Source organism: Bemisia tabaci, chromosome 2 (genome assembly GCF_918797505.1).
Source record: "Bemisia tabaci chromosome 2, PGI_BMITA_v3".
NCBI classification, from domain to species: Eukaryota; Metazoa; Arthropoda; class Insecta; order Hemiptera; family Aleyrodidae; genus Bemisia; species Bemisia tabaci.
The window spans coordinates 79465536-79482469 of NC_092794.1; the positions used below are offsets into that span (position 1 = coordinate 79465536).

The window sequence follows — 16934 nt, forward strand, 5'->3', positions numbered from 1 at the left end:
CAAATCTGTATTGGCAATGAAGACTTAAACAAAATAAAAATAAAAATAATAAATTTAAAATAAAACCCAGAAAATAAAAGAAAACCTAAGATATATGAGTACGCCAATTTAATGACTACATAATTGTGTTAGATATTGTCGATTGCATTTGATGGTTTATTATGTAAAAAAGATCATGGCCGCAGTTTCGAACGTTTAAGGTTTTGTGGTCCTTTAAAATTTTGAACATTTGAAAAGAGCGGCAAATTCAGACAGCCTAAGCTTCTGATCAAATAAAATCAGTTCATTGAAATACTTTGGCGCTTAAGATTTCTTGCGCGCCCCTCCCCCTCTCTACGATCAGTCTCTATCAGTGGTGCGGCGCACTATGGTCCACAGACCCTATTTAACGGAACTTTAGTCAAATTTTGAGGGTGGAAAAAATTAAAGTTTGGCACTACAGTTTTATAATACATACTCTCATGGATCGTCACCTAAGTTTTCATCGACTAATAATGATTTATAAGATTGTGACGGACCCTAACAACAGAGCGCGTGACAGGTCTTCATTAGCTGATTGTGAGCCGCATTTGGTGGTGGGTTACAGGGTGTTTATTTTACCGAGTTACGCCTCATCTATGTAAATTTTTGGGCAACATGGATCCACCTGATGGCAAGGGACTTCCTTTCCACCCCGTTTCATTTATTTTGAACCGAAATTTGTATGCTTTTGAACGCTCCAAACATACGCCAAAAAATGCTAGAAATCAGTGAAATTCGTAATTTTTAGGAAGCTCTAACTTTTTTTTAATTCTAGTTAATGCTTTGCGGATTGAAAAATCTTGTTCAACATATCCTTAAGTTTAAAATGATGCCAATTTAAATTGCACCTTTTTGCCCCTAACGGTCGAAATCAATTTTTTTCGGAGTGCACCTCCGTACATCAAAATGTGGAATATTCCATGCATTTTTGGCGTTTTTGCGACTGTTAAATTTTTTCGAGGTACAAAATAAAAGTATTCCGACATATTATGATCTACTGAGTCCGTAAATGACCTTTGTTTTTTCTTATCACCTCTCACTTTTCCGAAAAAGCGACTTTTTCCCGGGAAAATGAGCAAATTTGACGTATTTTTGTCATAATTGCAATTCATGTTGATAAATTATACTGGACCCGTGGTTAAAGCGATTCTGTCATGTATATTAAGCTGCTAAATCCAAATAGGACATAGGTTTTGGTTTATCACCCTCCAGTTCTCCGATAATGCCGATTTTTCCGCGCCTTTTGAGTAAAACCTTTCCCGGACTCTTGTGTTAAAAATACGGTTTAAAATTGATTTCTATATGTTTGATATATCGATTCTTATGTATTTTGACTTGCTAAACCCGAATATGACATTAGATTTTTCCTATCACCCCTCATTATCCCGGAAAATTCAATTTTCCTCGGAGAACGAGCTTTTTTGGTATTTTTGCGACGATTTTCCGTACTCGGAGGAAAACGGGGGGTTGTAAGAGGCAAATTGAGATTGAACTCCGGGTGAAAGTTTCTTAAGACGTCAGAGAAGACCTAAAGAGGAACTTGGAAAATCGCTACAACTCCATAGAATAGGAAAATTGGCGCAAAAATACCGAAAAAGCTCGTTCTCCGAGGAAAATTGAATTTTCCGGGATAATGAGGGGTGATAGGAAAAATCTAATGTCATATTCGGGTTTAGCAAGTCAAAATACATAAGAATCGATATATCAAACATAGAAATCAATTTTAAACCGTATTTTTAACACAAGAGTCCGGGAAAGGTTTTACTCAAAAGGCGCGGAAAAATCGGCATTATCGGAGAACTGGAGGGTGATAAACCAAAACCTATGTCCTATTTGGATTTAGCAGCTTAATATACATGACAGAATCGCTTTACCACGGGTCCAGTATAATTTATCAACATGAATTGCAATTATAACAAAAATACGTCAAATTTGCTCATTTCCCGGGAAAAAGTCGCTTTTTCGGAAAAGTGAGAGGTGATAAGAAAAAACAAAGGTCATTTTCGGACTCAGTAGATCAAAATACATCGAAATAGTACTATTTAGTACCTGGAACAAATTTTACCCACATGTTGCACAGGTCAACGGTCGCAAAAACACCAAAAATGTCCATTTTTCTGGGTAAAATCGGCTTTTCCGGAGAATTTAAGGGCGATGGACCAAGACGGAGGTCATATTCGGATTTACCGCCTAAAAATACATGAAAATTATCTGATCACGACCGAGAGACACTTTTGTTATTATTTTTATACATGTCAAAATAGGGTGGAAAAAATCTTCAGTCTTAAAAGCGCCAGAAATCACATTTGAAGTTAAGTTTCTCGGTCAGGATGTTACTATTTTGTTAAACTAAGATGTAAAATGAAATCAGCGACCCAAAAAACATAAGAATCAACACCTTTTATAACGGTACAGTGCATTTTCGAATAAAGTTCCGTTAAATCCAGTCTGTGGACCATAGTGCGGCGTGGCGTGAATGATCGACTATCGACATCTCTCCATTTGAAGCTATGGTAAAGAATCGATTATTAAGGTGTTCGTTGCGAACACCCTGTCTATCGATCCTTTTCCATTGGTTTAAATGGCAGATCAATCGATACATCGCAAAGCACGCCACGGCACTGGTCTCCATCTTTTCTCAGCGACACTCGCCGAAACAGAATCATCCTCACTCTCAAACACGATTTTGGATCGAGCAGCCGATTTATGCGATAAAATTTACGGTCATAGTTTCCGGGTATCTCTCGGTTTAATCAACAACGCAGGAGCATGCCAAACGCGTGCGGAGGAGATGTAGAATCCGTGAGGAAACGCATTTATCTATTCAAGAACTGGAGTGCAACTATTTCCTCGGTGCCGCCGTTGATAAGTGTGTACGGCGGGTTGCGGCAAACCGTTCTAGGTAGAACGTCTTAGCTATGTATGGCGGGTTGCGGGAAACCATTCGACGCAGGAACTTCGATCCCGTTTGTACGGGTGCTCTGGGACACCCTGTACCTATAGCTTTTCAAACTAATGTTTTTTTTTTTCTTTGCCTTTATAGGTACTTATGTATGATGAAACAGTGGTTTAAAATGCAGGTAAGTTTTTTACCTTCCTGATTTTTACCTTTACCAAAGTTACTCCTAATTAACGTGAATTTGCATATTTTCTTTAATGGTTAGTACAGTTTGTGTCATCTTGCGAAATCTTGCCTTCTTATTGATCTTAAAAAGAGTAATTCCTTAACTCATCAGAAGATTACAAAGCCATGTGACTGTAGAATATGAACGACCGTGAACTCAGCTTGATTTATGGCTATGCCACAAAGACATTGAATCACGTAGACTGTGCATCCTGTGTTACGGAAAGCGTTACAACTTTTCAAACTTCGCATGCTGATGAGCATTAGCACTGACCCGCATCGATGAGTTCGTGTGTCCCAAATGCGCACATCTGCGCATGCGCAGTAGCGGCCCCGGTGAATTTTTGTCAGAATGTGCGGCTTTTTTCTTGGTTGGTAATTAGTTTGGAAAACTGAAACTTCGCGATTCGATTATAAACTTACGTGTTCTCCAACTTTTATCCTAAAGAATTTTGTCTGAAAATGGACTTAAAATGAGATATTAGCGAAAACCCGAGCGCGCGAACGGATTCTCCATTGCTTTCCTGCAGTCTCTTCGAGTGCTTGGGACATTGGACACACGATCTTTCTCCCCCTCTCTTTCCGCCCATCATGTTGATCCGAGAAACTTGTCACGCTTCGCCTGTACAAAACCGAGCCGGATGCACGGTCTACGTGATTCAAAGTTTCTGCCACGCTGTTAATTTTTTCTGTCATTCGTTTCAATATGGCTTACAATTAGCATTTTTTAGAAAGGATTAATTCAGTCTCTTCCTTGTTTGATATGGCCAATAGTCTAAGAGCTAGCTGCACTTTTGGCACCATTACTTGGCCATGCTCGAAACTTTGGTAAAACTTAGCTCTGACGTAAGTGACTTAGTAACTGATTGGGTGGCATCAGACATTGTCTCCTGTTCTTATGGTCTCTCCATTTTGTGAAAATGTGAATAAAGCTCATTTAAAAACACTCAGAGAACCACATTGGGATAATCTATAAGTGTCTTGAGCTTTGTATAACAGCAACGCTGCACATGACCATTACTTGAGATATGTTTGAAAGTAACTTTACCTTTTCAAGCAAATCAGAGTTCATGCTGTTGTTGGGGGAGCCTGAAAGTGGCTGTCTGGCGCCATTAAATCATGAGTAGAGGCTGTTATAAAGTTTTGCATAAGTACCTTAGTATTATTTTACTACTAATACTTTTGACTCGTAAAAGCGGACTTAATTCAAACTATAGTTTTGCCTTAGCAGACAAACTCAAGTTAATGCAGTTTTTAGGGGGAGTTCAATAAGAGACTCCTTGGTGCTATAAAATCATGCTTTTAGGCGAATTTGGAGACTCTTTGAAGGAATCAGCTGTTGTTCTCTCAGCCATAGCTTGTAATTTACAAGGACCCTTTTTTCATTTCCTCTGAATTACAAATGAAACACAAAATCTGTATAAACAGGGTGGCAATCCAAACACGGGCCGTTTTTAGGCAAAATATTTGTGTTTTTGCAAACAAGTGTTAAAGTTCAGTGTGCAACCGAAAATCTCATTAAAGATGGAAAGAGCTCATTCGTGCACGATAGGTATTCCCTATTTTCTCTATGAGGGAATATTATGCTCGAATGAACATAATAATGCAAGATAATACTTCCTTCAGAAATGAACATTTCAGTTGTTCACTGAGTTTTAACTATTGTTGGCTAAATCTTCAACATTCTGTCTATAAAATTGATACTGTAGCCTGTAGAAGTCCTCTGGATGGTCCAGTCCAAGTCAAAACAACGCTCATAAAGTACCTTAATGACAACTATAACATATATGTATACTAGGTTGCGGCTTATTGGTATGCAAAAAAAAAGTTGGAAAAGTTCAGATCCCCGGTTTCCAATAGGTACCAATACATGTAAAAAAAATCCTGTAAAGTTTCAGACTGATCAGAGCATTTTTAGAACTCCTGCCAGTGACGTTTTTGCCAAAAAATCGAGTTTTCGACTTTTGCCTCTGAATTACTCGCCCTGTGATAAAAAATGGCTTTTTGATGCAAGACATACGTGTCATAGCGAAAAAATGCTTATTTTCAAAATTAAAGATCCGAGCGTTAAATTTTACATTAGAATCATGTCGGAGATGGAGACAAATTCCAAAAAAATCACTCATAACATTCATCCCTCAGGACAAAAAAAGCCGAGCTCAAAAAAATGCGGCCGCACTCAGATAGTGTATGCAAAAAAAAAGAAAAAAAAAATGCCACTAGTATAGGTTTGGGGGGTGATAAAACTATAAGTAGTACAGCTAGGGTGGTTCTTATTTTTCGACTTTTCGAAAATCAAATGTCCAGGTATGTTTCCATGTTGCTAAAATCTGTGGTTTCAGTGGTCGAGTACTTAGAAAACCATATTCAAGAAACCTACGCATCATAACTATCGAGAAAATTTATTTTCAGTGATATAACGGGACTTACCATCGGTAAGTTGCCCCTTTTAGCCATAAAATACCTTTAAGTCGACTTTATTTTCCAGGAGCTCTACAGATTGTTTTTCTTGTCGGCTTAAATAACTCGGCAGACACTCTACTTCATGAATCTGAAGCGTCATTGCTTTTGATTTGTCAAAACATTTAAATTCGTTCAGGCAAACCGTGCGGGGTGAATGTTAGGAAAAATCGGCAAAATCGCACGATGTGACCACTTTGAGGGGAGGAAGCGGTCATTTTTAAAGTAGTGGGGTGAATTGTGTTATTTTTCTCGTAAAGTGTAACCCTAAAAAGTGTATTACCTCCAAAAATTTCAAAGCCATAGCTACATTTCAAAGGGGAGAAAAAAATTCGCAAAATGACGAAAAAACGCAATTGTCCGGAATTTGAAGTTCCCGCTTGGAGACTAGGTGGTGCCGCCGCGCCGCGGGGCACCACCTAGGACGATCCGATCGGGCTGAAATTTTTCTTAGGTTCTTTTCACACCAAATGACAACTTTTAGGGGGGTCGGACATTTGATTTCCGGAAAGTCGAAAAATAAGAACCACCCTAGCTGTACTACTTGTAGTTTTATCACCTCCCCCCCCCAACCTATTCTAGTGGCATTTTTTTTTTTTTTTGCATACTTTATCTGAGTGCTGCCGCGTTTTTTTTGAGCTCGGAGAAGAGGTGTCCTGAAGGATGAATGTTATAAGTGATTTTTTGGAATTTGTCTCCATTTCCGTCAAGATTCTAATGTAAAAAACGGTCTGATTTTTAATTTTGAAAATAATTATTTTTTCGCTACGACGCGTATATCTTGCAGAAAAAAGCCATTTTTGATCACAGGGCTAGTAATTCAGAGGCAAAAGTCGAAAACTCGATTTTTTGGCATAAACGTCACCGGCGGGAGTTCTAAAAATGCTACGGTCCGTCTGAACTTTACAGGAATATTTTTTAGATGTATTGGCACCTATTGGAAACCGGGGAGCTGAACTTTTCCAACTCTTTTTTTTGCATACAATTAAGCCGCACTCTCATGTATATCTTTAAGGATGGTCAATTTTTTAATTTTTTTTCATGAGAAGGACGGTCCAACAACACCTTACCCAAATTCACGTCTCATATTTGTTCGTTCTCGTAGGGATTGCAATTCAACATAGGGAAATCGTTTGTATGAATTACTGTTTTTCACCTATTTATTTAATTTTCTTTGCAGATAAGCAAAAAAGAATTTGAAGGAGAAATAAGGAACATGCTACCACAGCATCAGCTACACTTGCATAATCGGTTTATTCTTCGATTAATCAGCAGTTGCCTCAAATCAGAGGATGACACAGCAAAAAAGAGGTTTCTCCTTTCCAAAAAAGTCGAATTGGTAAAAAACAAAGAGCCCTGTGAGCCCCCCCAGAAAATGCCTAAAATCGAGGAAGAAGTATCGAAACCTTTTGCAAAATCTGCTGACTTTATAGTATGTTACCTTTAGCACCTTTAGCTCGTAATTTTTAATCTTCCATAGGGTAATAATGTTTCCTTTGTAACGGTAACATCAAAATAGACTCGTTTAGGGCTACATTACATCCGGTATTGTCTGCTTGCTTTAAACGTTGTGGTTCATACTCTTGTTACAATTCTTCTTACACTCATGAGCCTTTCAGGAGAGTGGAACCCTTGAATTGCAGAACAGTCTTGGGAGACTTTAAAAACACCATAAACCAAGAAGAAAATGGTGTTGATAGCTATGAAAGCATACAAAGCGTAAAATCAGGCAGTTCCAAAAAGTTCTTCCAAAACCTTTTTTCTCTTATCGGTTGCTCTGCTGAAAGCCGTAGTTGCGTCCTCCTCTACTTGTTTTCGGTCATCACTTTAGGGAATAATTTTTCAATATTTTGCTCTTGCTTTGCCATTCAGAAGTATTATCTCTACGAGAATCAGTTTATTAGTACTTTAGGGACATGTTTAGCAGTATACATACAGGGTGTCCCAAAAGTCCCTTCCACCCCCTCTAAAATTTTACCTAATTAATATTTTGAAACGAAACTTTGGGGATGTCCATCGATCAATGTAAGCTACTTTTGGGACCCCCCAACATTTTCGCCCCCCCCCCCCGTGGGGAGGGGCTCCGGACCCCAACTTTTTTTTCAAATAGCAACCCTCCCCCTTTGTGACACATCAATCGAAAGAGGATAAGAAAAGAACATTTTGGGCGCAAACCGCAAGTCAAAATCTTAATTTTTGACAAAATGGCTGCCGGTCAAAGTTCAAAATCATGGAAATTTGACATCTCCGCTTTTTTGACGGATTGGGACGAATATTGGTATCCGACGGTTTTTTGAGACGAGGAAAACGATTCTAGCATTAGTTTTCCGGACATCCTGTCCTTCTCAAAATGGCGGCGGTCAAATTGGCGACCTTGGAGCGGTAAGGGAGTATTTAGGCTGTCTATCGGTGGATTTGCTTGAAACTTTATATTAGGGGGTATTTAGGCATGAGAAAAACGAATCGTTCATGGGGTTTTTGAAATTCTGAATAAGTTCAAAATGGCGCTGGAAAAGTGGCGGAAACTTGGAATTACAGACGTTTACGGTTGGATTCGCATGAAACTCGAGGTTTTGTTGGTTTCTGGTTCGAAACGAATGGCTCTCTTGCTTTAAATTTTTGAAATGTTGCTCACTTTCAAAACGGCGGCCGAGTTTCATACGAATCCTACCGTAAACGTCTGTAATTCCAAGTTTCCACCACTTTTCCAGCGCCATTTTGAACGTATTCAGAATTTCAAAAACCCCATGAACGATTCGCTTTTCTCATGCCTAAATACCCCCTAATACAAAGTTTCAAGCAAATCCACCGATAGACAGCCTAAATACTCCCTTACCGCTCCAAGGTCGCCAATTTGACCGCCGCCATTTTGAGAAGGACAGGATGTCCGGAAAACTAATGCTAGAATCGTTTTCCTCGTCTCAAAAAACCGTCGGATACCAATATTCGTCCCAATCCGTCAAAAAAGCGGAGATGTCAAATTTCCATGATTTTGAACTTTGACCGGCAGCCATTTTGTCAAAAATTAAGATTTTGACTTGCGGTTTGCGCCCAAAATGTTCTTTTCTTATCCTCTTTCGATTGATGTGTCACAAAGGGGGAGGGTTGCTATTTGAAAAAAAAGTTGGGGTCCGGAGCCCCTCCCCACGGGGGGGGGGGGCGAAAATGTTGGGGGGTCCCAAAAGTAGCTTACATTGATCGATGGACATCCCCAAAGTTTCGTTTCAAAATATTAATTAGGTAAAATTTTAGAGGGGGTGGAAGGGACTTTTGGGACACCCTGTATGTATACTGCTAAACATGTCCCTAAAGTACTAATAAACTGATTCTCGTAGATAAAATACTTCTGAATAGCAAAGCAAGAGCAAAATATTGAAAAATTAGTCCCTATAGTGATGACCGAAAACAAGTAGAAAAAAGAGTTTTTCAACCACTCGATTCTCCGCAGGATGCTGATCAAAAGTTAGCATCGCGCCAACTTTCTACGATGCACCGTTTTCGCAAAAAAAAAAAAAAAAAAAAAAAAAAACGGCCGAGAAGATCCAATTATTCGGCGATAAAAAGCCAGAAAGATTCCTCATTTCAGCATTCAAGTGAAGGAAATCAGGGGAACTCCCGCACCCAGCGGCAGTCTTATCTCGGATTCCGCACCCAGTTTTGCTCGACCATTCAAGTCAGATTCTTGAGGAGCATAAGAACAGGAAATTCGGAGAAAAACGGTGAACGTCAACCGGATGAGAGCGGGAGAGAGATAGCCCCAGAGTCGGCAGGTATAGATAAGAAGACGGACACGCGCCATTTTTTTTCCTTATTTACATTAGAGTACCTGTATAGACAGAGTATGGCCATTTCTGTGCCGGCTTTTCATTGTTCGCGTGCAAATAGGCTGACACGATATTCTTACGGCCGTAAATAAATAATAATAAAGATGGCTGCTATGAGCAAGCAAGTTTGAGGTTATCCACATCTTACATCCTCCTGCAATGAAGATGAAATGCGATTTATCAGTGTTTTCATGTGTTTTTTTTATATGTTATTTGTAGATATGCCGGTTTAAATTGTAACTGCCATATAATTTAGTTTTTAACGGCTTTGGATTCTCCATGACCTAAGCTTCTACGAGATACGAATACGTTCCTAAGAAACTTATTTCATCTCGTGGGTACAGCGCCTGAAAAATCACAAAACAAGGAATTGGCGATGATTAATAAAAGCAGAAGAAACTATGTGTATTTCCCTTTCATTTAATGCGTTAACCGGGATTCCGAATCAAATCAACAGGAACTATATCCACCAGTATGTCCTCATGTGTACATCCGTGGGCCAGTTTCTGAAGAAAGTTGGTGTGTGGTTTATGAATCTCTTTGTTGAGATGTCCAGAATCAGAATTTGGATGCTGATTACCTTGGGAACCGTTCAGGAAGCCCCTAAAGCCCAAAAACAAAATGGCCGCCAATCGACAACCCGTATTTTTGAAATTTCCGTATTATGTCATGTAAGATATTAATTCTTAGTTTTTTGGATCGTGAAATCCGAATATAGATTTTAAAATTCCCCTCGGTCCATGGAAATGACGCAAATCCAGTATGGCGGCCGGAAACAGCCACGCGGCGAGATAATCGCTAATTTCTCATTTTACCATCAAGTGAGCTGGTCATTGATTGTATTACGGGGTCACAAGCTTCGAGCATAGAGTTATGACCCACTATACAACTCATGCAAACCCCTCAAAATCCAATATGGCTTCCAAAACTGCCGGCGGGTAAAAGCCGTTTTTCATGCCGCAGTGTAAGCGGGATATCGTTGCATATGTATTTTTGAGGCGTACATTACGAATATGAAGTCAAAAATACTCTTGACTAATCTGGAAGCTTGCAAATCCAATACGGCGGCTAAAATGCTAGCCATAGGTAGAAAACAGCAATTATACACTGCGGTAAGTGTTATTTTATACAGTTTTAGGGCCCGTTGTTCTAATAGGATGGTCTTACTTTTGACTTTTGATGCTATTGAATTAGTAATGAACGTATCTTACTATATTATAAAATCGTAAGCCCCAAAATTTTCGAGATCTGTTCCGCGCTGTCCTCAAGTTACCGTTAGGAAGAGGGTATGGAAATTTTACGGAGTTGTGACATCTTATGTGCTGTAGCACGGTGCGATCTCCTTTTTTTGAATTTTTCATTTTTAGCCGAGTTATTGCGAAAAATCTGCAAATTTATTTTTGCCTATTTCGTGACTAATATTGATCCTATGAACTTGAAATTCGTCATGATGAGGGGGCGAGCTGAAATGGTTATGCTGAAGCTTTTTGTCCATAAAATGTTTACAATTGGTCGACTTATCGCGGAAAATCTAAAAAATTCATCCTGTCTATGTCAAGGTGTACAGAGCATACCATTGAAGTCCCAACATAGACATTTCTACCCACCGATGCAACCTTACACGCGCACGTGCACCTCGAAGCCCGATTTTTGAAATTTTCACCCACACGAGAGTAATTACCTTTTTTCCAAATTTGCGAAACTGGGACAAACAATGTGGATGCCAGATTGCGCCGATATAACACGGATTCTCTTTAAAGACAAATGAACGTTTTCGATATTTTTTGGGACAGACGGCAGCTTCCTAAAAGACCCATAAAACTCTCGCGCGACAGTTTACGAGCCGAGAGGGTCGCGGTCGCCCTCGCCCGGACGTGAGCCCTGCTGTGCATATATTCTTATGGGTTTCGGGGCTCATATCTTCATGCACATACTTCCGTTTGGCAGAAATACGTCCAATTCTACGGCAGTCAATTTTAACTACGTCACGACTGATCATAAGTCAACCATCCAGAGTCAGCTAGGAACTCATTTCACCAAACTATAAGAAAACTCGGGGGCCCAGAGCCCAGATGGCCTACGCCTTCGGTCCTATACCCTCTCAGTCCTTGAAACAAATTTACGACCTGGGGGTTGGGTCGCGGAGCGGCCAGGGGGCGCAGCCCCTCAGTAATAAAGTAAATTCGTAAAAAATTACTTTAAACGGTGCGTAATAGGCCTTGAAGTTGAGCCGCGAGCGTCTGATTTGCGGATTTTGTGATTTTCGACGCTTTGGTTCGTCCCGCAAAGATGAAACCCGTGCCGTGAAACATCTAAAAATTGGTCAACAGGCACAACATTTCATGTATGTTTACGTAGTGAGCACAGTTTTTATTCCAAAATTCTACGAACACCCTTTAGTCCAGGAATAATAGCATTTTCACTGGAAAGTTTCTTAACATTACTTAAGTGACACTTTTCTCATGTGATTTTTTGCGTGGAATTCGAATTTCAACTGTGCCAACAGTAAAACCCCGGAATATCCGCCATTTTGGAAAAAACGTTGCCAAATCTCGTTTTTTTGTCAAAAAGTCTAAATATCTCGCGAAATATGCATTTTTAGGCAAAGTGAGTTCTTTTCGAAACTAAAGAGCGTAAAATTTCCGATAGGAATGGTCCTCTTACATGAGCGTGTGACCAAAATTAAAGTTTCAGCCATCCGCTGAAATTTCAGCAAATCTCCCTATTAGTGTATTTTCGGAAGGAAATACACTATTGCGTTCTCCCCTGATGTCAGACCTGGACCAAAGACCATGTAATGAGCATCGATCATGGGTCGTAGATTACGAATATGCATGCCGTTTGAATTCATATATATATATATATATATATGTGTGTGTGTGTGTGTGTGTGTGTGTGTGTGTGTGTGTATGTATTTCCGACTCATCGTGGTTTTTCTGATTTTTACTGGGTTATATTTCCTTCATTTTAAAAAATTTCCGGGTGAAACTTTTTGCGTTGTAAAGTAGAGGAACAGGACTACCATTCTGCGAAAAAAAAACGGAGATCGAAGTATTACATTTCGAATGGTGTGGCGGGGGCGAGAAGTGGGGGGAGGTTCAATTTTGTGGGCGCGATAACTCGCGCAAATGAAAAGCTTTCCCCCCGAAATTTTTACAGAAGGAAGATCTTACGTAGTTCTAGAATGGTGTTGAATTTGAGCGAAATCGGTCGAGCCGTTTAAAAATGGCGAGCTTTGAAAGTTTTAGGCGGGGGGTGTGCGGCAAAAGAGGAGGGAAGCCGCACAGTGGGTCACGACCAGAAAATTGGTGGACAAGACGGCAATGTTGTCGCACAGTGGGTCACGAACTGAAAATTGGTGGACAAGACGGCAATGTTGTCGCACAGTGGGTCACGAACTGAAAATTGGTGGACAAGACAGCAATGTTGTCGCACAAAGGGTCACGAACTGAAAATTGGTGGATAAGACGGCAATGTTGTCGTACAAGGGGTCACGAACTGATAATTGGTGGACATGATGGCTATATTGACACACAGTGGGCTACAGACTGATAATTGGTGGACAAGACGGCAATGTTGTCGCACAGTGGGTTATGGAGATTCATCCATCGTCATTCAAGCTTGCCACAGCGTTTGTTGACATTTTTTTTTCATATCAGACATTACATGAGGATTGTTGTTGCAATCTGGCGACAAAACGTAAATCCAACCTCCAAATATTGATAACTCTTCACCCCCGCCCCTCCCCTCGGAAAATACACTCTTCCCGCGGTGGACGCGCGGGTCACTTAAAAGACAGAACAACTGAGGCCGGACACTCAAACCAAAAACCGGCGCGGAGCGAAGCGGAGCGCCGGTTTTTTTTTCACTTTCTTTCGAAAACATGCATTTTAAAATCGGCGGAAAGTAAAATTTATTGTGGTTTTGCCATGTAAACGTTAGGAAACATCCCCGAGCAGCAATATCGAAAGAAAAAACCATAAAAATGTGCCCAAATCGGTATCATCTATGGACCCTATCTCGGAGGCGCGCTGCGCCGTGTCACCTATGCGCCCTGCCTCCTCGCGGTTGGTTTTTCTTTTTTTTTTTTTTTTTTTTTTTTTTTTTTTTTAAGGTGGGAGAAACCTTGTATAGACTCTGGTAGCCAGGAACCAAACAGAAAGGCGTGTGAGACTTACCATCATTTTATGGTGTACCCACTAAAACTCCCGCCGCCTGAGCTGAGTCGGTTCAAGTGGCAATATTCGATTAGACGGGCTCAGCTCAGGCCGCATCCTTCACCTTATCCTTGTTCTGCTTGTTTTGACTTCACATTGCGCTTCATTGAGGCAAGTTCTTTTTGAGCTTCTAAGGGTGAATGACAATTTAGCAGTCGATGGTCCTAGTTACCCAAGCAGTTGAAACCCTAAATAGCGTAGGAACACGATTTATCTCTGTCCCACTGAAACGGTCGGAAAGGTTGAAAGGCTGCGGTAACATGGCACGGAGGAGAGAAAGATCCGGGCGAGAGATCCGGTGGTCTTAGCGCGGAATATTTGAACGGTGCGATTGACCCTGATAATTTTGGGTTGCCGTATCCCCCCTAAAAATTGAGTCACAAAATTTATTTTTGGAATTTCGAAACGTTACAAAACACTTACGAAACATTGGCGTTAACGGAATTTATCGATCGCCAAGTGGGGGGGGGGGGGGTCTGACCCCTAAATTTTGGGAAGCCGTATCCTCCTTAAGAATTGAGAAACAAAATTTTCTTTTAGACTTACAAAACGTTCTTAAACACTTACAAAACGTTGGCGTTGTCAGAATCTATTGATCGTAAAGTGGGGGGGGGGGGGGAGGGGCTGGCCCCAAAATTTTGGGTAGCCGTATCCCCCCTAAAAATTGAGTCTCAAAATTTTCTTTAGGACTTACGAAACGTTACAAAACACTCACAAAACGTTGACCTTGTGAGAATTTATCGATCGCGAAGTGGGGGGGATACCATCTCTCCAGCCCCCCCCCCCCCCCAATGAAGTTATCCATTTGAACCTATTGGAGTGACTTACAATTTTTTTTTTAGACTTACAAAACGTTACAAAACACTTACAAAACGATGGCATATTTTTCATATTTTTTGTGGAAGTGGGGGGGGGGGGGGGCTGGTGAAATGGATCTAGACATTTGGTCAGGTTTTTTGACGAGGACAAAGAACTGATAAGAGCTTGATGTGTAGGATGAGGGGCTAATGACTCATTACAGAAGACCATGTTACAGAACGTAAACAGGATGAAAATTAATGGACCGGATCAATACACAATGATCAAACGAGTTAACAGGAATTGCGATAATAGATGATTGTGATACTTACGACAACGTGCCTTGACTGTAAGGCCCGAATAGGCTCATGGCACACGTCCCGACCGACCACGAGCTCGCCGAGTAACTTTCTAAAGATGTTCACATGATTTTGCGTAGCGATGGGTTACTGACGAAGACGGCCAACGCACGCCTAACACCACGTGGAATGTGAAAATAATGGAAAACTAAATACAGGGTGTCCCAAAAGTCCCTTCCACCCCCTCTAAAATTTTACCTAATTAATATTTTGAAACGAAACTTTGGGGATGTTCATCGATCAATGTTAGCTACTTGTGGGGCCCCCCAAAATTTTCGGGCCCCCCCGTGGGGAGGGGCTGCGGGCCCCAACTTTTATTTTTCAAATAGCAACCCCTATCTTGTGATACCTCATTCGAAAGAGCATAAAAAACAAAGAATTTTGGCGCAAATCGCAGATCAATATCTTAATTTTTGACCGAGTTATGATAGGTCAAAGGTCAAATTTGACCTATTTTCAAAAAATCATAACTCCGGTTCAAATTATCGTAATGAAAAAAATAAAACGGGAAAATTTACCAAATTGTAAGCAATTTTAAGTAAAAATCACAGACATTACTTCAAACCAATTTTAAGGGGGGTTTTGGACCCCCAAATACGTCAATTCAAAGGTCATTCAATTTTCCCGCGAAATAAGCCAATTTCCCCCAGATTTGCCTCCACATTAGTTCAGTAAGGTCAAAATCAGTTCAACATTACGTTGGCAACTCCCCAAATTTCGGGATAAGTTTAAAAAAAAAACGAAATTAAAGGTGATTAAATTTGACCGTTTAAATTTTTTTTTAACTTTTCCCGAAATTTGGGGAGTTGCCAACGTAATGTTGAACTGATTTTGACCTTACTGAACTAATGTGGAGGCAAATCTGGGGGAAATTGGCTTATTTCGCGGGAAAATTGAATGACATTTGAATTGACGTATTTGGGGGTCCGAAACCCCCCTTAAAATTAGTTTGAAGTAATTTCTGTGATTTTTCCTTAAAAGTGCCTACAATGTGGTAAATTTTCCCGTTTTATTTTTTTCATTACGATAATTTGAACCGGAGTTATAATTTTTTGAAAATAGGTCAAATTTGACCTTTGACCTATCATAACTCGGTCAAAAATTAAGATATTGATCTGCGGGTTGCGCCAAAATTCTTAGTTTTTTATGCTCTTTCGAATGAGGTATCACAAGATAGGGGTTGCCATTTAAAAAATAAAAGTTGGGGTCCGCAGCCCCTCCCCACGGGGGGGCCCGAAAATTTTGGGGGGCCCCCACAAGTAGCTAACATTGATCGATGAACATCCCCAAAGTTTCGTTTCAAAATATTAATTACGTAAAATTTTAGAGGGGGTGGAAGGGACTTTTGGGACACCCTGTATAAATACAACTGCAGCTAAAAGGAAGAAAGGACTTCGCCATGTTGGAGACCGGACGATAGATACATTGGAGGTTGCCTTGCCCGACAACCCCGGGCGAGTGGGTCACAGTGCTGCCTCAGGTGGCTAGATCTAGAACTATAGGAGGGGCACCAACAAGAGATATTCAATCCCTTGAACATTTGAAATCGTAAAATTATTATCACATTTACATAGCACTCGCTACATTCCGTTGTCACTTATGAACTTACTAGTCGTTCTGGACGCGCTTCGCGCGCCCGTCACGCCTAGCCGGGGGCTACGCCCCCTGGACTCCCGGTCACTCGCTACGCGAGTGACATTCGGCTCGCTTCGCGAGCCGATTTTGTAGTAGTTGCAAATTTTTTATCACTATATTTTGAAGATTTCATAGAAAACATTATGAAATTCTCACTCCACAATTAACTTGTAGAATAATAATGGCAGGGCAAGAAATAGACTATATATCTTAAAATGGACGGTTCCCACTTAGTAAAAACAGCCAACACCACGTGAAGGTGAGGAACCATCGTTAGCCACTTTTTTTTTTTTTTTTTTTTTCTTTCTTTACTTTTCTGAAAAAAATTTACTGAAATTTTAGTTGCGTCCCCTAAAAGGAAACACGGAGAAAAAAATTTGTGCATGGAACCCGAAGCTGAGATCATATGGATCTCTGAAGTTTTCGGATCATGCATCCGAAAAGTTAAGGTCCATCTGCCGAAGTTCGGGTCAGACAATTGAAGTAGTTCGGTATA

General features: G+C 40.5%; 1 protein-coding gene across 4 annotated transcripts in view; it reads left to right on the forward strand.

Annotated features, from left to right (window-relative positions):
- LOC109035218 (transcriptional adapter 1) overlaps positions 1-16934 on the forward strand; it is a 94360-nt gene that overhangs the window by 56643 nt on the left and 20783 nt on the right. For 2 of the 4 annotated variants that reach the window (XM_019048779.2, XM_072296374.1), the window contains exons 3-4: positions 3065-3101; positions 6786-7037. In XM_019048779.2, the coding sequence (XP_018904324.1) occupies positions 3065-3101; positions 6786-7037 (289 nt within the window). The remainder of the gene's footprint in view (positions 1-3064; positions 3102-6785; positions 7038-16934) is intronic. The other 2 variants (XM_072296375.1, XM_072296376.1) reach the window with 1 other exon arrangement.